This window comes from Tiliqua scincoides, chromosome 1 (genome assembly GCF_035046505.1).
Source record: "Tiliqua scincoides isolate rTilSci1 chromosome 1, rTilSci1.hap2, whole genome shotgun sequence".
Classification (NCBI taxonomy): Eukaryota; Metazoa; Chordata; class Lepidosauria; order Squamata; family Scincidae; genus Tiliqua; species Tiliqua scincoides.
Window position 1 is genome coordinate 3,590,884 of NC_089821.1, and position 27,688 is coordinate 3,618,571.

Consider the following 27,688-nt stretch of genomic DNA (forward strand, 5'->3'; position numbering starts at 1 on the left):
TCCTGCCCTAAAGCTGGGCACCTGGAACGTTAGGACAATGACACCTGGCTTCTCTGACGACCTGCAAGAAATAGACGACGCCCGCAAAACAGCTGTCATCGACATGGAGCTGAGCAGACTGCAGATGGACATCGTCGCCCTTCAAGAGGCGAGGCTGCCGGATTCAGGATCTGTCAAGGAGAGAAATTTCTCATTTTTCTGGCAGGGAAAACCACTAAACGAGACCAGGGAACATGGTGTTGACTTTGCGGTCAGAAATACCCTGATGGAATCCATCATCCCACCTTCTGCAGGAAGTGAAATAATTTTGTCCCTGCAGCTCCACTCATCAGCAGGACCTGTCACTCTCATCAGTGCATATGCACCAACTCTGTCATCTTCAGCAGAAGCTAAAGACAAATTCTATGATGACCTGGTCACCACTATCAAGAAGATCCCTGAAAAAGAGCCATTGTTCAATGCTAGAGTTGGTGCTGATCACAGTTCGTGGCCCACTTGCTTAGGCCAGTTCAGCACTGGGAGGATTAACGAAAATGGCCAACGCCTGCTAGAGCTTTGCTGTCATCACGGTCTCTGCATCAGCAACACCTTCTTCAACACAAAGCCCCAACATAGAGTCTCTTGGAGACACCCAAGATCAAAGCACTGGCACCAGCTCAACCTGATTCTCACCAGATGCTCCAGCCTTCCCAGCATCAAGATCACACGCGGTTACAAGGGTGCTGCCTGCGACACTGACCACTCCCTGGTGTGCAGCAGAGTGAAACTGCTAACTAAGTGACTGTATCACATGAAAAAGGAAAGAAGACCTCGCATTGATACCAGCAAGACAAGATCAGAGAAAAGTGGAGGAATTTGCACAAGTGCTTGAGGAATCTCTTCCAGGCCCGGCCGATGCAGATGCATCCACAGATGGGAACATTTCAAGAATGCCGTTTACAACACTGCCTTGTCCATATTCGGCAAGAAGACCAACAAGGCGGCAGACTGGTTTGAAGCCCACTCTGAGGAGTTGACACCAGTCATTGAGGAAAAGAGGAGAGCTCAAGCAGCATACAAGGCCTGTCCCAGTGAGCGCAACCTGCAGCTCCTCCGAGCTGCTCGCAGCAAAGTCCAGCAGACTGCCAGGAGATGTGCGAACGCCTACTGGCTCCAGGTCTGTTCCCAGATACAGATAGCAGCTGACACGGGCAACATCAAGGGGATGCATGATGGTATCAAGCTGGCCCTAGGTCCAACACAGAAGAAAACTGCCCCTCTGAAATGCTCGCAAAAACCTGATTTATGAAGAAAATAAGAAGTTCTCCCATCCCTACTTCCTGCTTCTAGTTTTTCAGGATCTCTTCTTCATCCCAATTTGAGAATTCCAAAAAATGAAGCAGCAGAATGCAGCAGAAACAAAAAAGAAAAGAAAAACAGGCAAACAAAGCAGTGCAGGATGAGAAAGCTTTCTAGGTAGAATCCCATTGGTTTATTGACTTTGGGTACAATCCTATCCTGCACTGGAACAGGCAAGTCAAGAGGCTTGTGCTGCACCCAGAGCTTGTGCTTAGCCAGAGGTAAGGGCCTCTGGTCCCTATGGGTCTCCTCAGACTTGCACCACCTCTGGAGGTGGCACAAGTCTGAGGAGAGCAGACCAGCTTGAAGTCGCTTCGTTCTCCCTGGGAACAAGGGTTGGGATCCGGCATAACTGCCAGATCCAAGCTCGGCCTCCTGCTCCCCACCCACCCACCAGTCCCTGGGGCGCCCACCGCCCACCCTCCCCCCACCCAGGAATGCCTCCCTTCCTCCTCCCTGCCTACCTTTTCTGCTTGCGTCAGCCCAGGCAGGCCAACGCAAGCATCCGAGGGAAGCCGGCGCAGAGGGTTATGTCAGCCGCCGCAGGCCAGCACTTCTTGGAGTGCCGGCCTGGCTTCCTCTTGAGGAGGTGCAAATGTGCTTTATGGCACATTTGCGACCCTCCCAGGCAAAGTTCATTCTAGAACTGCGCCCTTTATTACATAAACTAAGGAGTGCTTCCCATATGAGCAGTTTTGAAACAAAACTGAAAGCAGATAAAATGTGCTTTTGCTCACTATTTAACAGAACGTAACTAGTCTATGATTCCCCAAAGTAGAACCTGGCTATTCCAAGTCAAGTTCCTGCTATGATTTTTATTTTTTTTTAAAGGATTGGGCATCGTGTTTCAGACTGTTATGAGAATGAAGATAAGGAACAAATCACAATGAAAATATGGAAAGGGAAGAACAGAGCAGAAATATATGATAAAGGGGCTAGAGGAACTTGGCGTGATTTCCCTTTCTCTAGAAAACAAATACAACAATCTGTAGCAAACAGAGGGGGAGAAATTGGAAACAACGCAAATGGAAATGGAAATGGATGCCCTTCCGGAACGCACATTCACTTGTTTAATGAGTTAAGCACAAGTTAATACTTAAGTGGTTTGTGTATTTTTAAGGGTTTATCCTTAGGTGGTGCTATTTTTATTAAATGGGACTGCATTCTACCAAGTTACCCGTGCACAAGAAGTTCACACAGTTGGAGCGCTTTGAAGTTTCCCTTGCACCCACATGTACTGATAATAAACTGTCTGTCTTTGGACTAAAGAGCTTGCAGATTTATTGTGAGAGTATTTGATAATATTCATATATCTTTGCATATAACTGCATTCCTCCCACCCAGAGTAATATAATCTGAAATAAAGAAATGGAGGTTCCTAAATATTGTGAACATATATCTATGTTTTACTTCCATTCTCAAAACAGAACATCAAACTTCTTTATTTTCTGAACTATGTTTTAGATAACCAAAGTAAACATGAAATACTTACTCCAGCGATTCTATATAAAACCAGCTTTTTAAAGATGTGAATTGTCTGAATCTTAAAAAAATTTGAACAGAAATTGTATTACTCATCTAAGTGATATGAGTGATGAATGAAGTGTGGCACACAATTTGACACATCCGTGGATCAGTGACCCATAGGAAGAAGAAGCCATAGTTTCTATCTGATACTAATGCAAGCAGAAATGACAACTTCAACATGTCTATGTAGGAGCAGTCAACTAAACCAAGGAGTGAATCAAACAAGCAGCCAGGCTTGCCCAAGTATCTGATGCTTACTTCAAATCTCAGGGAGACTTTATCTTAGTTGGAATTAAGCAAATGTTAGATGTAACACTACCTCATGTTATAACCTTATACCTAACAACTATAACCTTAGCATCAAATACATACTTTCTAGAATTTATATAACATTCCAGGTAGAAAAACCTTACAGGTATTATCATGTCGAGTCTGCTGCAGCCAAACCAACGAAGAATCTTGTTGTGCCTTATACACATATGTGTATGTATGAAATACAGATGTTCGGGTTTTTTGTCCTACTATAAAAGTGATAAATTAGGACAGCAAAGCTAGCAAACTTGTGTTACTGCAAACTACTGCTATTGTGTCACTGTGATTTATCTTTTACGCAATCAAGCTTTACGTAGAAATGTCACAGGCTGCACCTCTTGTCTCTTGACCCCTTGCCTTTTCTCTGGGTGCCTGCTTTCTGCCAAATGAGGATAAAACCTCATGCATCTGATGGCCTCTAGTAGTTGATGAAACTTTACGCTACAATAATAGTATTAAAGGTGCTACAAACCTCTGTGTTTTAATGAACAGCTTTCTAAACTCAAACCAGTAAATTATTTGTATGCCACCAATATTTAGAAATCCAGAAGTAACTGTTACTCTGCACATGCCCGATCTCGTCTGATCTCGGAAGCTAAGCAGGGTCAGGCCTGGTTAGTACTTGGATGGGAGACCGCCTGGGAATACCGGGTGCTGTAGGCTTATACCATAGTCTTTCCAGACAGAAGGTTGCCAACCAGAAGTAAGATTATGCTGGCCCCACTCCATCACACACAAAGGTATCTGCCCCACCTCCTTATAGCCCCAGTCCCCTGTTCTAAAACTTTAGGAGACCAATAATGTTGCAATCCTAAACATACTTAGCTGGGAGTAAGCTCCATTAAACACAACAGGACTTACTTCGGAGTAGACATACCTAGGATTGCACTGTAAATATGATCCACCCCAAGTGGAATATTCTTAGCAGCCCAACCTGCTCCTGAGCCAACCTGCATAATGCAGGACCACTGCATCCTATGGGCTGTCTGGATGCAACTCCTCAACTCAACTGCTGCTTGGTCCCCTATGGGACTCCTCAAAGCAATGCCAGCTCTTTCCTGTGTAGCTTTGAGGAGTCTTCTGAGGGGCATGTCCAGGCTTGGACAGGGTTTTTAGATAGGACAGGCACCATTGCCACTGAGATCCATCCCTATCCTGCCCCCACTGCCAGCAAAACCCTTCTGGTAGCTGATCTGCAGGAAACTGTCAGTGGCACACAACCTTCTGGAGCTTGTACCTGCAGCAGCACTCTTCAGACTGAGAGGAAAAGACGCTGTACAACACCATACCAATCAGATAGGATTGGGCCATAAGTTTGGACTGACAATAAGCCTGAAGAAAACACAAGTCATGGTTCAGGATGTGGACTCACCTCCCTGCATTACAATCTCTGCACATGAACTGGAGGTTGTCCATGACTTTGTGTACCTTGACTCAACGATCTCCGACACTCTTTCTCTCGATACCGAGCTAAACAAGCGCATCGGTAAAGCAGCTACCACGTTTTCCAGACTCACAAAGAGAGTCTGGTCCAACAAGAAGCTGACGGAACATACCAAGATCCAGGTCTACAGAGCTTGCGTCCTGAGTACACTTCTGTACTGCAGCGAGTCATGGACTCTCCGCTCACAACAGGAGAGGAAACTGAACGCATTCCACATGCACTGCCTCCGACGCATCCTCGGCATCACCTGGCAGGACAAAGTTCCAAACAACACAGTCCTGGAACGAGCTGGAATCCCTAGCATGTATGCACTACTGAAACAGAGACGCCTGCGTTGGCTCGGTCATGTCGTGAGAATGGATGATGGCCGGATCCCAAAGGATCTCCTCTATGGAGAACTCGTGCAAGGAAAGCACCCTACAGGTAGGAGACCACAGCTGTGATACAAGGACATCTGCAAGAGGGATCTGAAGGCCTTAGGAATGGACCTCAACAAGTGGGAAACCCTGGCCTCTGAGCGGCCCGCTTGGAGGCAGGCTGTGCAGCATGGCCTTTCCCAGTTTGAAGAGACACTTGGCCAACAGTCTGAGGCAAAGAGGCAAAGAAGGAAGGCCCGTAGCCAGGGAGACAGAGCAGGGACAGACTGCACTTGCTCCCAGTGTGGAAGGGACTGTCACTCCTGAATTGGCCTTTTCCGCCACACTAGACGCTGTTCCAGAACCACCATTCAGAGCGCGATACCAGAGTCTTTCGAGACTGAAGGTTGCCTACAGATAATACACAGGACTTGGAAGTGCTTTCCTTTGGCTGGATGATGCCACATCCTCAGTTACACCCAAGCTGATAAGGTTACTGGTTGTGTGATAAATAAAATGAGTAGACTGGCCCTAATAGGCCTTACAACAAATCAGCTTCTTTAAAAAAAAAAATTCCTTCTACACAACCACATATTGACCTATAACAAAATAAACCATCTTTTAATGAAACATCTCTTCTTATCTAACAAACACAAGCAATCACATCCCTGACTGCGCGAAAAACTAGTGCAATGCAAAGCACTGCTGAAGCAAGAGTAGCCCTCCCTACATTGGCTCAGAGTGTTGCAAAATGTGCCTTAAAGCTAGCTCAAAGGTCTGTGCCAGATGATCAGTGCTGCTTCCAAGAGCAGTGCCAGCAAGAGCAGGTAGGCTAGCACGGACTTGTGCAGCTGCGTGGTGAAGGTGGCGCGGAGGTGAGTTCCTGGGCAGGGGGCAGATGTGGCCAGATCAGCAGAGGCCTCCCCTGCCATATCCTAACCCCTTCCCAGCCATCCCAGCATTACACTGGGCTTTCTGGATTTATACCAGCTAAATAATGTGTGTGGATCCGAGAAGCCCCATAGGGCCTGCTGAGGCTCCACAAGGGATAAGGGAAAAAAAATTCCCTTACCCAAGAAGACTTCCAGTTGCCTCTTATCCTGGGCTGGATACAGGGCAGTCCATGAGGCCTGAGTTGCCCCACTCTCTTTTCATGTTGCACTTCTCAAGCATTTATTGCTGTACATTTACAAGTTGCCCTGCCCTTTATTCTCGGAGAGAGTAACAATTTAAGGCAGGACAAATCGTAACACATTCCAAAAATCACACCGGCAAAATGCATATAAGTTAAATCATCTTTCAAGGACTGTAGCTTTGAAAATTAGCAGGTTCTTTTTATTGCATCCCAGTTACAGACCACTTTCTATTTCCAGAGGAACTCCATGCTGGGGGAGAATCTGGCCTTCATTGCTCATCCTGAAATATCTGTTAACATTAAAACCTTCTTTTATCCATGATATTTAAAATAAACATGTTAAAACTATCACGTTGCAAAAAACAATATCTGTTCTAACTCTCCTCACTGGGGAAGTTAATTCCCTCATTAGAATCAATCCACTTGTGAAACATTTTATTACCTTGTAAAGCAGTATTGGTGCTCCTGTAGTTGCTTAGCTGAAACCTACATCGTTAACCCACCAGAAGATGAGGCATTTAGTACTTTGGAACATGCAGAAGATTGGCTTGTTAGTTAATTTGGAAGACATCCATAAAGGAAAAACAATCTTTTCAACAAACATTTTTTATTTAAAAAGTCTCAACAAAAATATCATGGGTCAGTTTCAATCAGCAATGTACAATATTAGGCTGCAGTGGAGGAGCTCAAGTCTAAATAATCACCCTTAAAAAAGGAAAAGGAAAAGAAAACACACCCTGGCACGTCAAGGAAAAGGTAGACTATGCATCTCCTTGACACAGTATACAAGGAACATGGAGAATCATCCTTTTCCCCTCTTTATCTTTTTTAAACTTTATTCTTTCCCCAGCACGTACCATTCCATCACCTGATTCTACCAAATGAATAGACAGGGGCTCAGTAATTAATTAGTGGAAATATCTCCCCATCTTTGCAAATAAGCCCCTATACTCTGAAATGGAGGAAAGGGGTGCCTGTGAATGCCAAAGTTCATTCTGAATGCATTTAAGTCAATGGAGATACACATGCTCAAAAAACACAGGACTAGTTTTTAATGAAGAAGAAAGCATCTGCTTCAGAAACTGTTAAATTGAGGTCTATTAAATTGAGCAGTTCGCTATAACGTTTTTCTTAAGGCCCAAACCTATCCTCAGGATCTGCCAGTACATCTCTATCTATGCAAGTGCAATGGCAGCCCTGACAGTGTAGAGGCCAACAGATGGACAGATGGCAGTGCAATGCCAGAAAAACAACTCTGCCCCTGCCATGGGCGTTTCTGGCCAGCCCTGCAAAAGGTGAGTGCCTTGCTATTTGGGGCAAATCCTTTGGCCGAGTTAGAACCCCTCTTGCCTGGCTCCCAATCTGTGCCTTTTGCAGTGACTTTGCCTGACTGCTGTGGAGGTTCCCCTTGTGACTTGTTCGACTTACCCATCACATAAGGGCTCCTTCCAGCTGGTGAATGTCTCTACAGGGACTTGAATGTTGTATGAGTGGGATAAGGAGAATTGAACGCAGCGTGCAGAGGCTCCTAGTAGATTTTTCCCCCCATTTTGTCTCTTTGCTGCAGTGAACCCCTGCTGATGCCACTGTAACTCCTGTAGGAGTGCTGTCGGATCCGTGTGTTGTGTGTGTGTGGTGCCCTTGGGGCATGTCCCCTAGGCTGGGGGTTGTGACTGTTGCATATGTTGCTCATGCCTTGTGACTGGAGGGGAAAGGGGTATCTCCCAGCACTGGCCATTCATTGGCTCTACATCTGGCCCCACCAGAGTTCACTATGTTGGCACTTCTCATCTGGGGAGGAGGTAGCTCTTGCAGTGCATGTCAGCACCAGTGATGAGGGGAAATGTAGCCAGAAGGTCCTGGAAGCCAAATTTAGGCTGGTAAATAGGAAGTTTAAATCTAGGACCCCAAAGACAGCTTTCTCAGAGGGGCTACCTGTTCTACATGCAGGGCTTGCTCAGGGATCTCAATGTGTGGATGACACAGTAAGAACATAAGAACAGCCCCCCCTGGATCAGGAAATAGACCCATCTAGTCCAGCTTTCTGTATCTCACAGTGGCCCACCAAATGCCCCAGGGAGCACACATGTCAGTGGTGTTGCGAGGAGGAGTTTAGATTCATTAGGCACTGGCCTGTATAAGAGGGACGGGCTTCACTTGAACTAAAATGGAACCAGACTGCTGTCTGTCCGCTGTAACATTAAAAAGGTGGCAGAGCAGCTTTAAAACTGAACCCTGGGGCAAGGCTGACAGGACAAAAGGGACATCCAGTTTGGGACTCCTCATTCCTATGAGGATGGGGAGGTTAGAGAACAACAAAGTAAAGACAGTGTAGGAATTGGGAGAAGAAGCATGATGGAATGGGATAGTCGGATCAGCAGAATGAGAAGCTGCAGGGATGAAGGAGCATAAAAGCAGCCCATCTTGGTGGACTCCATTTACAAAATGCTTTTATGCAAATATCCAAAGTCTCCAAGCGAAGATGGGAGAACTGGAAAGTTTGGCAGCTACGTAAAACATTGACACAGTGGGCACAACAAAAACCTGGTGGAATGTGGAGAATCAGTAGGATACTACAATCCCAGGCTATAAACTCTGTAGGAGGACAGGGAGGGGTGTGTTAGAAGTGGGGTGGCCATCTATGTTAAAGAAGGGGTAGAATCCAGCAAAGTAGAGATGAAAGGCGGGTCCAACTCCACCATAGAACTGCTGTGGGTTAAATTACCAGGCTTGAGGAGTGATGTAATATTGGGGCATGCTATCGTCCTCCAGACCAAAAACCTGAAGAGGACCTTGAAATGAGGAAACAGATCAGGGAGGTGTCAAGGAGGGATAGGATTGTAATCATATCGACTGGGTCAATTTGTGCTCTGGTCATGAAAAAGAGATTGGATTTCTTGACATGCTGAATGACTGTGCCTTACAGCAGCTAGTCATGGAGTTCACCAGAGTACAGGTGACTCTGGATTTAATATTGTGTGGTACTCAGGACCTGGTTAGGGATGTAAATGTTACTGAGCCAGTGGGAAAAAGTGACCATGCTGCAATCTGTTTTGCCACACATGTCGGGGGAAGAGTACCAAGCAAATCTGACACAAAACCCCTTAACTTCCAAAGGGCGGACTTCTGTCACATGAGGAGACTAGTTAGGAAGAAGTTGAAAGGGAAGGTAAAGAGGGTCCCATCTCTCCAGAGTGCGTGGAAGTTGTTTAAAACAACATTAATAGAGGCCCAGTGTATACCGCAAAGGAAGTCTAATTCCATGCTTGGGATCATTAGAAAAGGTACTGAGAATAAGACGGCTAATATTATACAAATCGATGTACAAATCGATGTACAAATATTATACAAATCGTTGTACAAATCGATGGTAAGGCCACACCTGGAGTATTATGTCCAGTTCTGATCTGATTTGAGTACATCTCAAAAAGGATATAGTGGAAATGGAAAAGGTGCAGAAGAGAGCAACCAAAATGATTATTAGGTTAGGGCACCTCCCTTACAAGGAAAGGCTACAGCATTTGGGGCTCTTCAGTCTAGAAAAGAGACGCCTGAGGAGGGATATGATTGAGACATACAAAATTATGCACGGGAAAGATAAAGTGGATAGAGAGATGCTCTTTTCCCTCTTGCACAACACCAGAACCAGAGGACATCCACTAAAATTGAGAGTTGAGAGAGTATGGATAGACAAAAGAAAATATTTCTTTACTCAGCATGTAGTTGGTCTGTAGAACTCCTTGCCACAGGATGTGGTGATGGCATCTGGCCTGGATGCCTTTAAAAGGGAATTGGACAAATTTCTGGAGGAAAAATCCATCATGGATTACAAGCCATGAAGTGTATGTGCTTCATTTCCTAATTTTAGAAATGGGCTAGAATAACTAAGATTAATTGGAAATACTGCAACTAATTAATTTTTATTTTGATGATTTATGTTACTACAATATATAACTATCTAAACAAAATAAGGGCTCAATCCTAACCAACTTTCCAGCACTGGCATAGCTGTGCCAATGGAGCATGTGGCAACCCGTAGTTGCGGGCAGTCACGGAGGTCTCCTCAAGGTAAGGCAATGTTTGTTCCCTTACCTTGGAGTTGCACTGTCCTGATGTCAACGCTGGAAAGTTGGATTGTGGCCTAAAAGTCCAGCATAGTACACATGTTACTGGGTGTTGTAGTGGTTCGGGAATTGAACTTAATCCTGAGAGATCCAGGTTGAAATCCCCACTCAGCAGTGAAGCTTCCTGGATGGGATCTTGGGTCAGTCACTATTTCTTATCCTCACCTACCTCAGAGGGTCATTGTGAGGGAAAAGGAGGGGAGGAACTACGTTTACCAGCCTGAGCTCCTTGGAGGAAGGGTGAGATGGAAATAAGAAAAATAAATACGTCCAAAATAGACCACCTATTCAACTGAAAGCATTAAAGTCTTCAATTAAACACTCCAGGTGACCACTGAGAGCAAATGGATGAAAAAAGACAATTTAGATGCAGCAGCTTCAACACCTCATGGGATTTATCCAGTTAAAGAAACAGAACTATGCACTGCAGTTTCCACATGTCCTCTCTCCCTCTCCACTGCCTCATGAACTCGCCAGGCACAAGCGTAGGCCCTTTTCTGTAGGCAAAGGTCCCTGGCCCATGTGCCGCCAGTCCTCATCTGTGAAGCCCCCCTGTATTATGCATTAGATTTTCCTGCACATTTCTTTAGAGTGACCATCCACTTTATGGGATAAATTCTATCTGATACTGAAACTGCAATATTTGAAGTCAATGACTGCAAGAACTTCAGATTATTGCATTAAGCGGCTTAGGGCGCAATCCTAACCAACTTTCCAGCACTGACCTAACCACAATGCAGCCCCAAGGTAAGGGGCTTACCTTACCAAACAAACATGCCCTTATTTGGAGAAGGCCCCCTGACTGCCTCCCATTGCAGGATGCAGTGCATGCCACATTGGCACAGCTAAGTCAGTGCTGGAAAGTTGGTTAGGACTGTGCCCGTACTGTATTTTCCCCACAATGTCATAGGGTTAGAGGTCTCCAAACCCTCGCCTGGGGGCCAGATGCGGCCCACGGTGAGCCTCTATCCGGCCCGCGGCCAGCCGCTGATCCCCTGAGAGCCTCTGGTCCAGTTGCCCAAACACAGAATTGTGCTTGTGGGGTGGGGGAATGGGGGTCCATTTAAGTATGTGCTTTATATCTTGGGCTATGTTGGTGCTTGGAGAAATCCTGGACATTTGAGCCCATTCATTCATTCATTCATTCATTCATTCATCTAAATTACATCTCTAATGTATTTATTTAAATTTTATATTTAATTTTTTCCCCTGGCCCTAGACACTGTGCCAGAAATTTGATGAGGCCCTTCAGCTGAAAAGTTTAGAGACCCCTGTCATAGGGTAAAGGTTTGACATCTGCTACACCAGAATAATTATCTAGTTTAGCAAATGTCCTAACAGTGACTATTGCTTTTCAGATTAATAAAAGGTAGAATGATTTCTAGATATCCTCAAAGCAAAGACTACCATGAATAGAGTAGTACTTTAACAACAGACACAACAATGAGGTTTTTTTAAAGGTTACGATAATCCGTTATTTAGCTAAACCACTATTGGGAATGCATGGTCATTTCTTGAATAATACATACTGTATTTGATCTGTAACAAAACAGATATTCTCAAATAGTGGTGAAAAGTATCTCTTGCTTTGCAATTGTTTAACATATCATTTCCATGAAGTAATTGACTTGGGAAATATTACACACTGTCACCTGAATGTTCTTGGTACAAGTACAACTTGGAATAATCCATACATAAGAAAACAAATTCATCAGCCTTTATAGACAGGAAAGAGTAAAGGACCATTCTGAAGCTCTAAATCAAAATGATTAAATTGCTGCTCAGTAGTCAGGGATAAATTTAAAACTAAGCCTGGCTATAGAATTAACAACACGAACAGGGCACCTCTTTTTTTCTTTCTTTTTAATAAACAGCTGTAGTTAATACAGTATAAGTATTTTTCATACGTTTTCTAAGCGCCTAGTGCTTTTATTGCAGGATTAGAAGTGTATTTTAGCGCTGTAGGGTATTTATGTGAAATTGTTTATACATGCAAAGGACATCAGAAAGACCTCACTAAATGTGAATGAATTTCTTTTGATATCATTTCAAATACATTTGATTAGAATATGTAATAGGTTTGTATTCAAACACTAATAAACTGAAGAAACAGACAGGCAATCAAGAGCTGATTCCAGATGTGGCAGATCCCCCCCCCCAAATGAAGCACCATTCACCAATTTAGTGCAGAACAAATGATTTATATAATTTCAGAGGACTATGTGTAAACTCGAGTTTTCACAATCAACCACTTTGTAAATAAAGGCATATTTAAGTCTCACAGAACACTAGCATTTGAACCATTTTAAATTGTTAAACCCCAGTTTAACTCCACATAGGAAACTGGAGCGTTAGGGCCTAATCCTATGTTTGTGGCATAGTCACAAACATGCCATAAGTCAAGTTTGAAGGCCCTAGCACCAGTGCTAGCTGGCCGCTGCTGGGTTAGAGCTGGGCGAGCACCAGAACTCCACTGCTCAGTGGTCATGCGGACCACCGAGCAGCTGAGAGGTAGATGGAGGTGTGGGGGGAGGCAGGAATGAGGCGTTCCGGGGAGGGGGAAGGCAGGGAGAGGGTGGGGAGGAGGCGTACCAGGGTGAGAGAGCAGGGCGGGAAGGAGGCGGGACTGGTGGAGTTTTACGCCACCTGATCCAGAGCCTCCGTGTCAGGTTCGCCATAGAATCAAGTAGACCCATTGTAGGGCTACTCACTTTACCCTGGGGAAGGGGGCGACTGCCTGGAGAGCTCAGGATGTGGCGGCAGCAATTTTTGCAGCCCTGTGCGCCTGGCAGCTCAGGATTGAGCTGTTAGGCCTTTCAGTGCTAAAAATTTTTTTAAATAGATCAATGATCCAAAAATTTAACAACCTCCACAGGAGGTTTGATGGTCATGTCATATTTCAAGGTCTCCTCTCCTAAAACTAGTGAAGGTTTGGGAGTCATTTCTACCCTTTTTTGAGCGACCAAGAAAACGGAAATTACATGCACTTAAGGTGCTAGGAGTCAAACTGATGAATTTGATGGTGAATCATTTGTTTGATAATAAATTTGATCATAAATCATTACTTACCCTGTATGCTTATAGATGGTGAGACCAGAAATTTCAATTTTTATTTAACAAAAAATTTTCTTTGTATCACCACAAAGTTTTTGAAGAGTTGATCGTACCTCTCAGGTCTTCAAAACCCTTTATGACCTCGATTTTTTTTTCTAATTATATCTTTTTCTGTGATCAAGCAAAACTTTTTTTCCATCATTGCTATCAGCAGAGGTCATGTTGAGAAACACTTTCTAATTTGGCTTCTAGAACCTATTTACCCTCATGTCACTGAAAAGTTTGCAAGAAAACCCACACATCTGCAAATGGTCAGCCTTAATGGCATCTCTCAATTTCGACCCTATGGAGAACTCTTTTTCTCTGAATACAGACAGATCCCTATAAAATGGGTCTTTGAAGGTTGCCATCAGGTATCTTTGTAAACAGCCAGTTGGGAACAATGCAAATGCAGATTTAGTAAGTGATAAGTGCACTTTAGGCCCAACACACTTTTGCAGAACTAAGAGATGCCCTTGGAGGTAATGTTGCGTAAAAGCTAGTTGGTTTGCTGGTTGTGGTTGGCTATTTTGCTTCTGACTAGCAACCAGGGAAGAAATATCATGACATTACAGAAAGATACATCTGAATCTGTCTAACATTAATGACACAAGTGTTGTTTATTGTTTAAAAAATGGCGAGGTCACATAGGTCCTACACCCCATTGTTGTAGTCGCTATGTATTTTGCCTTGCGGGATGTTAATGACCACAGTAACTTATGTAAACTATATTATTTTATTGAAAAAGTTAAAAAAAAATACATGAAAATTGTATCATGCCTACCGTAACACCCAACGTGTTTTCTTTTAATTTGCTTTCTTGGGGTACATATGACTCCACTGGTTGACTGATAGTTTTGACATCAAGTGAGGGTTAAGATGAAGAGAGAATGTCTTGGTGTAAGAAAGTGCTCCTACATTTGGAATGGACCAAAAGGCTATCACATCTAATTTCCATGCTTTAAACCAGGACAATTCACTCAACAGCACTTCAAAGTTCAGCACATAGCATTCAAACACAAAACAAAAAATAGAAGTTAGGCCTGAAAAGATGGTAGCTAATGAACTCAGAAGGAAGTTGGCCACAGACTACAGAACAGAATAAAAACAAACAAATACCGGTACTTAGCCAATCCTATCTGTGAGACGTTTATTTTAAAGTGTAAAAACGGTGATGGATAATACACTAAGCAAATTTATTCCATCTGCCTTCTGAGCCTCTTAGATTGGTACTAAACAACAGTCCAACTGAAACCCACTCCCACATCCAGGTCTGTTAATAAACACTGGTTACAAGAAGTCAGAACTGGGCTTTGAAATCACAGCAAATATAGTGTCTGTTTATTCCAATAGAGGACGGGAAGCTTAAAATATGCAATGAGGAGGGTAGGGTGCAAGTTCAATGCTCATGAACATCAAGGCAAATCACAATCAAGCCATGGTTCTGTATGATTTATCCATGATTCTGGACCAATATCCACAAAAACACCGGGTCTCAACCCCAGTTTTACCAACCATATACAAATGCAGAAGGAGACTTACAAGGGAGAATTTACAGGAGGTCTGTTTAAGATTCATGTCCTCAAATTCTCCCCATGAACCTGCCCCAGGTCTTTCCCCTTCAGCTGAGTTTAACTCAGCGGGCAGCTGAGTTAAAAAAATCTATTACAATGGTTAGGGAGGGATTTGCATGGAACCTGGATTATACGTACACTGCCCCGCTTTTTCCACCTTCCCCACATGTATACTTCCCCACAAGTATTCCTTGCTCCTGTATTCATATTACAGAACTTACTGGACCTAGTTCTGCCATGCATTTGCAAGCCCACAAAAGTGCAGCTACAGAAAACTAAAATGGATCAATCTTTCAACACATTATATACCTTCCCTTCTCCTTACAACCTGACAGTAAAAATTACTCTAAAGTTTTCTTCCAGATTCAAAATTCAGCTATGAGGGCATTGCACACAGTAGGGCAAATCAACATGATCATATATTTCTTATATAAAATACAAGCATATTTCTTAGAGTAGCCAATGAAAGACAGTCCACTTGGCTTGAAAATAACTGCTTCCATTTAGGTTCATTTTTTAAATGGCAGACTAAGGAGCACAATCACATATTTTAACACTACAGATATAGAAGCAATTAGTGTGCTGAAGTTTAATATTTTTATTAGTTTAAAGTCACTGCATCAATTGATACCTACAAATACAAATTCAGTTAAATTATATGCTTTCTACATGCACCAAGCGTCACTGGGCTTGGTGTTACTTCCACTGCCACACCCCTTCCAGTTTTTCTCTAGCCCCATCCTCTCTTAAGGAGAGCTTTCCAAATCAGCCACAGTGCCTCCTGTGTCACCCCCTCCAGGGTGGTCTATACCCTCCACACCTAGCTAATGACGCCACTGCTAGATGATTAGCATGAACATTGCTGCATTACTTTCATATTCCTTCTTCTTTAAGGTATTTTTCCTTAAAAGTATTCTCTTTTTGTAATAATATTATCTGTGTATGAAGAATGAACAGCTGTCTCTAAAGTTTCTCTAAAGACAGCTGTCAAGCATTGATAAACAAAGTCAAAATTCTTATCTGTTGTGTAAAAAATGACAAATTACTGCACATAGCCTTAAACAGCATGGACAAAGCTTTTCTTCAAGAATGGATCGAAAGCTAGGAGGTGTCTCTTGCTTTAAAAATGCATGGTTACAGTAAATAAAACTAACTCTTTTTTTTACTGTTTCGTTAACACCAGATATTAATAAACACCTTGTACAGACATTTTAATCCTTTTGTTTTGTATCACACTAGCCACAACTGAAACATGACAAACTTGCCTATATAGTTAACTTTTGCCTAATTTTCCCACCTTCCAGCCCCTTTTGGCCTCCATCGCACTGTAAAGAAATTTGTGAAACTCTCTTGAGGTTAAAATGCCCCTTGTGAGGTGGGGAAAGAAAGTCTATTGCCCAAAAACATTTTAACAGGATTTTCTAGTTTCAATCCATTGCACTAAAATATTGATGACAAGTGCAAAAATAAGTCATGAATGTGAAGAAAAGAACTTTGGACTCATTTTAAGTTTCTTCACAACCTGTTTAAAATGTGCATTTTGCTTGTAAAGCAGTTTTAAGGAATGTTTTAAGTTCATAAAAGTTTAATAACACACAATAAAATATAAATAATCATCTAATATTTGAACTCTTAACATTTGGCTTCCAGAATGTCAGTAACATAATGTGTAGATAGGAGTTATAAAAGTGTTCATACCTAATAATCTAGTCCCTATAATACCAGGTTCAAGTGAAATGATATTTAAGTTGAATTTTTCTTTAACTTCTTAAATTTTAGGCCAATTTGGGGCAAATTATTTTCCAACTTGGTAAGCAACAAGATAACACAACAAAATGCTTAAAATAAATAATTAATAATTATTCCAACAAGTTTGCAGACAGAAAGCCCCTCTTCCCACTATGAAAAGTTACAATGCTCTACCCAGGCATGTGTGTTCTGTGTAACAGAAGCAATCCTAAGGTTGCAATCACATGCATGCTATCTTCAAAGTGTGCCCCTCTGAACACTGTGGCATATAATTCTTTACAGACATGCATAGTATTGTGTAACACAACTACAATCCCACACAGAGTTAAGCGTGTTGAGCCTCATTGATTTTAGAGAGTTGAAAGGCACTTAGCTCTATGCTGAATTGCAGCCTTAAATCACTTAAAAATGCAAAGTCAATCTTATTTTCTCAGCACAATACTTGTGCTGAGATGTTTGTTTTAACACAATATATAAATAAAATAAGAGGTTTATTTCACCTTCACATGGTGTCTTTCTCATGCAGACCTCAGATTTCCACATTTGTATCCCTTTAAAGGATTTGATATGCAGGGAGAAAAGAAAGGATGGTAAACATTTCAATTCAGAGATCAGTACCGGCTGCCACATTCCATATGACCACATGACCAACCAACTCCATACCTTTTACTGACGTGTTGGGTGGTGGTCCTTCCATTCTCAAGTTCCACGGAGGATCACCCTGATTAGCAAAGTCCCTCATCTTCAAATAGCTAATTGTTAGACGGATGATGGACGCCTTGTCAAGTTGGCTGGTAATAGCCGCAGGGAGTGGCAACAATTTGGCCAACTCATAGAACTCAAAATTTTCCTTTCCTCGACGAGAACGAGCCGCATCTCGGGACTTTTCTTTTCTCAAAGCTTGTAAACTGAAACAAGAACAATAGAGCAGGACGTTCATCAGTATTAGATTCTATCTGACTCAGTCAGTTCTTTCTTATTTCTACGCATGCTGACAACAGATTTTCCAAATACAAAATGTAATTCTTGCACATGTAAGCTTGAGAACAATTCTGAATAGCATTGCGTTATTTAGGGCCCGATTCTGAACGGTGCATGCTGGCTTACCACCAGCGCACACAGTTGTAAACATGCCGTAAGGCACGTTTATGAGCCCATACTGTGGACCCAGCACTGGAACTAGCCCAGCATGAGCCCATGTTGGGCCAGCTCCAGAGCTGGGACTGTGTTCTGCTCAGCAGTCACCTAGACTGCCAGGTGGCAGAGAGGTGAGTGGGGGTGTGGAGGAGGCGTTCTGGGGCGAGGGGGGGTGGGTTAGGGTGGGAGAGAGGTGTGCCAGGAGGAAGGAGTGGGGCGGGACTAGTGATGCTCAACTCCACTGGATCCTGAGTCCCATGTCAGAGTGTTCCAACATGGGACTCTCCAATTCTGTGCCGGCTCTGGAGCCACCACAGAATTGAGTAACCCCATTGTGGGGTTGCTTCACTTACTCAGGAGAAGGTGACAAAAGAAGGTGATAGCAGTGGAGGCTGCCCGGGGTGCACTGGATGCTGCGGTTGCCATTTTGGCACCGCGGCAGTCCTGCGCTTCAGACAGCCCAGGATTGAGCTCCCAGTACCTTGCTAATTGGATAAATAGGCACTTTTTCAAGTGGTGCTCCTCTGATATTGAGGAGGGGGAAACAATTGGCCCTCTTCATCCTAGCACAGTGTCTTGTCTAACAGTTGTTGCTGGTGTTTCGTTTGTATATTTTTAGGGTCAGGGGAAGCTATATTATGCTGATTTTCACAGTTTACCAATTTGTGAACTCTTTTTGTAACAACACAACAACTTTGGTGATAGCTTTTTTTTTCTTCCCGGAGATACTCAACAAGTAAAGAACCTGTTATAATGCACAAGGTTTTAAAAACTGTATTAGTTTCTTTGTCCAGCTGTAGAGACTATGGTGGCATGAAAGGACAGATGGAACATTTCCCAGTACAGAGAAACTTTCCATTTGGCAAAAAGAACAACACTGTGTAACAACATTAAAACAATTTAATATTTACCGGAATATTTCAATATCTCTTTCTTAATTTTGGTGAGAGGATTTCAAAAATGCAGCTATTTTTGGCATAGCATCAATAGTTTAGCCACAATTTCGCTAAGCAGTTGTATTAGATGTGTATTACAATGCATTAGGCCTGTGGTGCCAAAACTGGGAGCTATGAAAACCACTCCGGAATCAGCAGAACAGTCAAGTAGTTCAAGGGAGCCACCAGTTGAAAAATTTTGGGAACCACTGCATTAGGCAATGGAATAGATAATCACGAAATTTAAGATAACTAAAAATGTTTTGATGATTAAAAATGTATAAATAAATTAAATAAATAGAACTGTTGGAATCAGCACCTCTGAATTGCATTAGAAATGTGAAAAATTTAACGTATTTTTGTGTTACACAGTGTTAATGCCATCTTTTTTGTTACTTATAATTTATTTGGAGCAATAGCTATGTAAATGGTCTCATAATTCTGATTTCCTGAATGTTTGCAACAAGCTTGTAATGTAGGTCAAAGTGTTTTATCCCTTTCAACCATATTGGCTATATATATAAGGCTATGTAGTATGAAGAATAGCAGGAAGTGTGTCACTTACCAACCACTATCCTCTATATATCCAACACCAATATGATCAGAACACTGTATTTTGAAAACAGTTGAAATTTCTTCAGATTTTCTCTCACACATTATCACAACCTCTGTACTCATCTTGCATCTTTCAACACTGCCCCAGTTTGTAACATTATACTGGCTCACGCATACTGAAACATGCACTGTCTCTTCTACATTCATTCTACCATATCCTGTCCTTTTCAGGGATACTATGTGTATTTACTATATTGCTATAAGCAGATAGATATGAGCAGTAGCGATCCATTGATTTTAAAATACGCTACTTGAAATTTTTATTTTCATCATCCAGAGCGCAAAGTTCAAAATCATGTTTTCAAATGCAAATACAGCGCACAATCCCTGAATTGTGGGTAGAGGGATTGTGGGTAGAGGGTAGAATTGTGGATTTTAATGTGACCCCAAAAATATCTTTTCCTGTCCTTTTCCTTTCTTGGTTGTTTGTTATGGAAGTACATTGGCTGTTAAATTTAAATGCCAGTAAATGGCTCCTTTAGACTCATCCCACAGTTTCTTTTCTCTATAGGGTAAAGACTGACAAATTACTCTTGGTCAGATGTGAGGGGAAAAGAATTCAGTTGAGGCCACAGGTGTTGTGGATGTGTGCACTGGGCTGAAACATTCATTTTCTATGGTAAGTAATACTTGCACTATTAAACCTTGCCTGAAACTGTTTTCTTAGACAGGGCAATTCCAACACAAGCCAACTACAAACCAGCTTCACTTTTCCAAAAAAAAATCAAAAAAAGGTTGTTGCAATATCAGCAACTACATGCTTAATTATAATAAATGATTATTTTTATTTGTATGCCATGCAACTGTCATGCTAACATATTCACCAATATTCGATATATGCTGAATATTCTGTGAAACATTTTATTTGGAATTACGCTTCCAATCAAACAGAGAATTCAAAAATTTAAGCAGTTATTCTTGAAGTGTAAAGTGTCACCCTGCCACATTACACACATCTCACCAAAGTCTTTTGAAGTGACAGCACTGTACTGGTAATAAACAGTGATTGGTTTGGAGGGCTATAACCATAAAATAAGGCCCTAGGGGCTGAAAGGTTGTTGAGACTATGATATAATGGCATAAGCCAGTGGGAATGACATGGCTTCTTGTACATTAATCTAGTGCCCATTTGCATTAGCTGGTATTACAGAGAAAGCTACACACAGGCTAACATGGTAGCAGCCAGTCCAAGTGCCTTCCTTGTCTCCCAGTTCTGAGAAAAGAGAACTGCAGTAGCATTCTCTTTTGCAGCACAAACACTGGTTGCCAGTTGACTCCTCCTCAATCACTACCTTTTGGCATGAGATGCATGTAGGCCAAAGTCGTGACAAGGACAATTTAGACTCTTGGGAGGGGGCTCTTCCCTGATTTATTATCTGCAAGGCTGCTACAGTATTTTCTCAAGATTGGTCAAGAACATAGACACCCTTATTGTTCTTGCTTGTCCCTTATGAGTACTTTAAAATTTAGGTCCACACCTATATTTACAGAAAGAGAGTCTCAACTCAATGACAAAGAATAAACCATTCCAAGACCTTTCCCCACTGAGCCAACGTTCTCATATTGCTTTATGAGATGCAATAATCTCTCAAATTGCTCCAACCGCAATGTTTTACATTTCCCTTGCCATATTGAAGGGCCTGAAAAGGACAAGCATCTCCCTAAGAGAAAAGAAGAACGGGCTGAGACATGCACCGCAGGCGACCATTAGGAAGCCCTGCTCACTTGCTGCGGCTTGGGAAAAACTAACTGTTCTGTAAGAGGCTACTAAAAAGGTAACTTACCCATTCGCCTCCAAAAGGTGATGACTATTTCAGTCTAAGGATGCTGATTGCTCAGGGGCTGTAAAGCGCTGGGTTTGTGTTTGGATAACTTGAAAATACGGAGTCAGGGTAGAAAATTGATACTGGGTGTTTGGTGAGAAGAGCTTGGCAGAAAACCGGGCTCAGGGATCAATGAGTAGTTACCATTGGTAAGAGGGAAGGTCAGTGGTGGGGGATGAGTTAATGCAGGTAAAGTTCCCTGAGTAAGAGCACTGCAAACTGGCTGCTCTTTTCAGGGTGAATGTTGCTGGCTTGAGCAGTGGTATAGCGACAGGAGAGGTGGCGTGGCAGAGTACCGCAGGGGCCGCATCGCACCTTGTAAGCAGGCCCTCCCAGCTGCTGTTGGAGCCATTCATGTTGCCATCGCTGCACAGAATGTACCCAATGGTGAGTGGGAGGGGCCACTCACATGCCGTGTTGCAGCACCCACAGTACTTATTGTGTCACCCCTGCGGTAGCTACGCCACTGAGCTTGGGCACATTCATTTCTAGATGGACTGAAAAAATTTTGGTTGCTGGCAACATCTATTGATTCAATTTTGGAACAAGATAACTCAATGGGCAGGTGATTCTAAGGGGGAAAAACAAGTCACATACAATTAAGGTAGTTCATAATTTCCATTTGTCCCTGAACATAAACAAAAATGGACTTCTGAAAAAGTTGGGGTCAATACATCGGATACCCTTTAAGGTGGTACAGGACTGTATGCATTTTTGTGACAACAGACCGACACCACTACTCTCCTGGATTTCTTCCAATGAAAGCAATTTTACAATCCCCCTGCTTCTCATACAAGTGCTAGCTCAACTCAGGAGTTCAAAAACTGTTAAAAACAAGATTTTTGTTTAGTGGAAGTGATTTTAACATGAGAAAAATCTTTTCACTGAACAAGAGTAAGGTGAAAAGCCTTTCATAATTTTCCTTTCAGAAAGTAACCACCAACATCTGAGGGGAAGCCAACCAGGCAGATTTTTATAGATTTTCCCCACTTGTTTGCTTAGGAGAATCTAGCACTGCAGAGTTCTACTATTTATCAATTAATCTGGAATGCAGACTTGGAGAAAGAAGGTTGGCCGATATTAAGAATTCAGCCATTAAAAATTCATCAAAGACTTCATCACTTTAACTGACGAACCTTTGAACACCTGCAAACTTGTCAGATCTTTGGTCATAGTTAACAGTGGAATCTACAGTTGCTACAGAATCTACACCAGTTCTGACATGAACTGCATGAGAAGACTTGCAGGTTAAACTTTTAAAAAGAAAAAATAAAGAAATCTAGTAAGGCTATGCTGTTCTGAAAGGGAGAAAAAAAAACTTTTCAGTGTGAAATACTTTTGGGCAAACTTCTAAGTTGACCAAATTAGGCCCTCTGCCTCTAGAAATTCTCCAAGGGTCTTACAGCACAATCCAATGCATGTCTACTCAGAAGTAAGTCCCATTGCAGTTAACGGTGCTTACTCCCAGGAAAGTGTATATAGGATTGCAGCCTTAATCATTTTTCCACCCATACTACAAGCATCAGTTTTGCTCACAAGGCATTTAGGCAAATCTGTAAACAAAACTATTATCTATGATTATCTAGACTGGCATAAGCAACAAAATGAAGTTCTTTAATCCTACCCCCCCCCCCAAAAGGTAATGGTTCCCAAAGCTTCCCTTTAATGTGTGGAGAAAGCTGCCTCGTCTATATGCTGGAAGTTAAAGCTGGCACCTTCAAGTTCAAGGTAAGAACTCTGCTGCTTAACTAATGCACTGCTCACAGCTGTCATCATTAATTTATGTTAGCCTCTGTAAACATCAAGAGTATAATAGGCCAATTTCACAACTAAATATAGATGCACATTTTGCCCTTATATAAATGGCAGATTGCTGCTGTAGATCATCACTGCAGCAACACGTCAGGAAAGATGCACTGTTTGATGGTCTGATGCGCACACAATATATAAAACCAGTTGTAATGGTTGTTTGGAAGCAAAGTGTAACACAGCAGCAAAATTTCATTTGTTCCACAAACTCAGGATATATTAAGCTTGGCTGACAAAGACTGTTTGATGTGCTAAATCAGTCTGACCTTCATTTTTGCTTTATATTTCCCATTTAACACATTAAATGACCATTTTTTTTTGCTCTCTGCAAGAAGATACAGAACTGGATGCCATTTAAAATGCCTTAGCTTCACAAAGAAAAAAAAAATGTGTGAGTGCAAAGAGAGATTGTGCACAACAATATTATGATTTTTGAAAATTATATTAATGATAATCTACAGTGTATATGACCTGAAAGAATACTAGTATTTCAAGCACCTGCCTCGATAAAAATGGATGTGACACACTTTTAGGGAAGGTATGCTGAGTTAAACAAACAAAAGTGTGCACTGATGAACTCTTTGGCTCAAATATCAATTATATGAACTGCTACCAACCGCTTCATAACTATAAACAATACTGTCTACTTAAGATCTGAACCATCAAGTTAGCAGTTTTAAAATAATGGAGAAAGTGCCATTTTAACCTAGTCAAAACTACCTAGTAAAAAGCACTTCTATCTCAGAGTAACTTGTATTTCACACCTTTAATTTCTATTTACCAAATCAGCTAATCACTGCACAATTGAACTTCTCAGAACAAAAGTTATCAATTAAAGTGGTTGAAACTCCTGCAAATTATCATTTAAGAATGAAGTAATTGCTTTCATCAGGGCAGAAAAGCCCGCCAGAACAGAAATGTCACTTTAGATTAGTGTTCTCACTCCTGAAGCAATGGATGACACAGCTGATATAAGACTAAATGCCAAGACCAATCAATTGCTTTTGTGGCTCTGCTCTGAGCCGCTGTAAAAGGGGCCGTTTTCTGGGATCTACTCTTCATTATAGTAAATGCTATCTCCTTGGTAACATAATTCCATTTCTCATAAATTCTGTCTGAGAGCATGGTCCTAACAATGGATGTTTGTGGAAAAGAATGCTGTTGGTTTAACGCAAAGAATTAAGTGTGAACGGCTTTCAAAGTACTACAGTTTATTTGTTCTTAAACATAAATTGAAGCCTTCTCCATTAAGGAGAATACTCATGTGGAAATGAGCATTCTGAACAAGTGTAATATATGGTATTGGAAGGTGTTGTAGAACCGATTTAGCGTTTAGACTTTTTATATGCACTTTGCTTTGTCTCTGTTGGGCACCCTGGTCTTTAACTGAGATTTGTCAGTGTAAAAATAGAGTAGATAAACACTCCACTTACTTTCGCGGCAGTGCGGTTTACAAATGTGAAATTACTGAAGAAAACACGGTCTCATTATCGTATGACACGCTATTTGTTAGCAACCTCATCTGTGCATTCCTTTGAACTGAGTTCTGACTGAAAAAAATATCTGCACTCCAATTTGTATTGTTCATCTTCCCAAAATACCAAGAATCTGAGTTATTAAAAAGATATCCAAGAAGCTAATTTGGTGGAACAGCCGCGATTTCCTGTGTGGCTCTTCTCACAACAGAAGTCGACAAACACATTCACAGTGCAGATACCATTCAGAGGAAGAATCAATGCACTTTGGCACCCAAACAACCTAGCTATGTTTTTGTTTTCCCTCTGCAAAGGAATGTTCTGTGTTGCAACCTTCCTTGTTCTGAGGTTCCAGGTGGACGGCACAATACGTGTAACTGTTGTCTCATGCAATTTGGTCTCATTGTGTGGTACTCCTTCACAGAGGCATAATTAGGGTACAGCCTGAGGGGCATCTGCCTCAGGCGCTATGCCAAGGGGGGCACAAGACTGCCCCTTCAGGCTCCATCCTCATTATGGAGGAGGCACTGATGGCTACGCTCCCTTCTCCTTCAAAGGGGAGACACTGGGGCAGTGCGGTATGCCTCTGGATCTCCATGCCAGCAACAGTGGTCCTTAGGGAAGTGACACTTGATCAGTCTAGAAACCAGTTACATATCACAGCATCCACACAGGGTCGACATTCCACTTATGTCTTCAGCAACAACCACATCATGAATACTGTACAGTATGAAACCAAGCTTTCTACTGGGAACATTTTAAGAACTACAGACACAAAACTTAATGCACAATATTCAGTTTGCACAAGGACCTGTTCTAATTCATCTCTTTAGAATGCCATCTACATTCATACATAAGGTCTTGCCCATCAGACTAGTTTTCTGTTCAGAGAAAACCAGGACTGCAGGCTTGTGCGTACATTGCTTGGAGTATGCCTTAGTGAATATAGTAGGACTACTGCTGAGTAAATATGCACAAGATTGTGTTTTTAAAGTACAACCCTGAGAAGCCAAACACAAAAGGGGAACCCCTCTCTGACCTCCCAAAAAATGAAGTACAAAAGTATTCAGTTGCAAAGTTGCCATTTTTTCCACATCTGTATTTAAGTAGATATCAACTCCAGTTCAATGTGTTTGAAACATGGAAAGCCAACCCTACAGATCGTGACACCTGCTCTATGGTTTGTGATCTTAAAAAATAGTCAGCCTTGCACACAGCACAACAAATGCATATCTACTGGATTGAGGCTACTACTTCTAAGATCAATTGTAGGTACTATAGAATTTGCTTGCTGAATTGGCTATAGACATGCATTAGGTTCAAGAAATTAACAAAATCATCATGGTCTGTGGGCTGGATCCTAACTTTCTACTCTGGGAATGCAAGCCCTCTTCTACATACCAAAGGAGAGCTGAGCTCTTGTAAGCTCTCACACCCTTGCATGAGTGCGGTGGTCCTTCTGTGAATGGAAGGACCTCCCATAATTGAGAAAACAAGTTACATTCAAATCCTCTGAGATTTAGTACCTGGCTCAGAAGATACCACCACGCCCACCATAAGGACAATCTGCATGGTTAATTTCATACACCTATTTTATCTTTTCTTCTAACATAAGTTCAGAACAGTCAAATATGAACTTGTGAAACAAACCACCACTGAAAATTAATGTCCTGCTGGTGACAGAACAGTGACCTGAGCAGCATTCTCTTCTTAAGGCTCTTTTGAACACCTGAATAAATCATTCTTCATTCTATAGCATTCTGAAAATCCATAATTTGACCTTAAAATATTGCAGTTTCTTTAAAATGTGTTCTCTGAAGTGTCAAGAGACATTGCAAATCTGTGGAAGAGCCTCTGCTGTTGTAAATCAAAATGTTTTAAATGTTTATCAACCAATAGGACTGTACCTTCCCTTAAAAAACTATTGAAATGTAGACAGAAGCATTGATTAAAATCCATGAAGAGTTGGTTGGTGATTTAAATCATCTTGATTTAAATCAATCCACCATACAACATACTCTTTAGGGCTTGCTTTGATTAGTAAAGCATTGCTTCTGTGTGGAAATGTTAAGAGAAAATTTGAGATAACAGCAAAATAACATGAGAATTAAAAAAAATGAGTTTGACACTGGATTTGGGGTCAAAATAATACATACATCAGAACTTACCAAAAAATTCTTGTATATGACAAATTTTCTACCCCTCATCATTAAGCCAACATTAACACAATTAAGAGGTGATTAGTGGACTAAAGAGTACTAGGTTGAAATCCTCACTTTCCAGGGAGCAAGTCCCATTGAACACAATAGAATATACTTCTGAGTAGACCTGCTTAGGATTGTGCCCCTAGTCTAGAAAGGACAAGAATTGTGTGGCTCAAAACCACACAATTTCAACTTCAGTTTTACTGGTTCCTGTGTTTAAATATTAGATTTAATATTTGGTCTGTAAGCCTTCAAGCATTAGCCTGTGTGTATTTTCTTACTAGAAAGCATGTAGCTGTTGGTGCTATATAAATTAATTAAATTAATGAATCACAGCAATACAATTGTGAATAATGTGTGCATTAGCATCTGCCAAGTACATTACTATAAAAGGATGGCATAACTATTAATACTGTAGCTAACAGCATTCTATTACCTGTCTTGCACATGGCATATATTATTAAGCCAACATTGCCTCTGGGGGTGAAAACAACCAGCCTCTCATACTAGACCTTATTGTGGAAGATAATTGAAACTGGAAGCCCATACAGCAGTGGTTCCTAGGTGCCACCAACTTGAATTGTGTGATTCAAGATGGCAGTGCCCAAACAGCCAGTAAGAAGAGACTGCTAGGGACATGACAAGGTGCCCCTGTGAGTTTGCTGCAGCACCTTTGCTCATGGCGGTTCAGTTTGAGAACCACTGCCCTACAGTCTTTTGTAATTGTGGTGGTGGTGATGAAAGCCAGCTGCAGTGATTAGCTCAGAGGAACAGGGCAGACAGAAGACATTCCAGTTACCTCCGGATGGGCTGTTCCTGTTATATAAAAGGGTCTCCAAAAAGAACACAGAACAGAAGAATGAGGACAAGAGACAGCCAGAGGACGATATGAGGGGGGAAGGATAGAACTGTGGGAGGGAATAGGCAGACTGGGCAGGTACACAGGGCAAGCGGCTGAAATAAGGACAGCTGAACTAAGTTTTTGAAGACAGGCCTCCAAACCACTGTATTTTGCTATAGATTTTTTAAAACGACCAT

The 27,688-nt window shown here is 41.9% G+C and overlaps 1 protein-coding gene and 1 pseudogene across 1 annotated transcript in view; one reads left to right on the forward strand and one right to left on the reverse strand.

Moving 5' to 3' along the window:
• The window catches only part of NPAS3 (neuronal PAS domain protein 3), an 847,937-nt gene that overhangs the window by 561,389 nt on the left and 258,860 nt on the right, over nt 1–27,688 (reverse strand). The window contains exons 3-4 of the mRNA XM_066633763.1: nt 17,316–17,560; nt 17,153–17,203 (exon numbers count right to left, since the gene is read on the reverse strand). Of these exons, the coding sequence (XP_066489860.1) occupies nt 17,153–17,203; nt 17,316–17,560 (296 nt within the window). The remainder of the gene's footprint in view (nt 1–17,152; nt 17,204–17,315; nt 17,561–27,688) is intronic.
• Nucleotides 3,721–3,840, forward strand: LOC136638318 (5S ribosomal RNA; annotated as a pseudogene).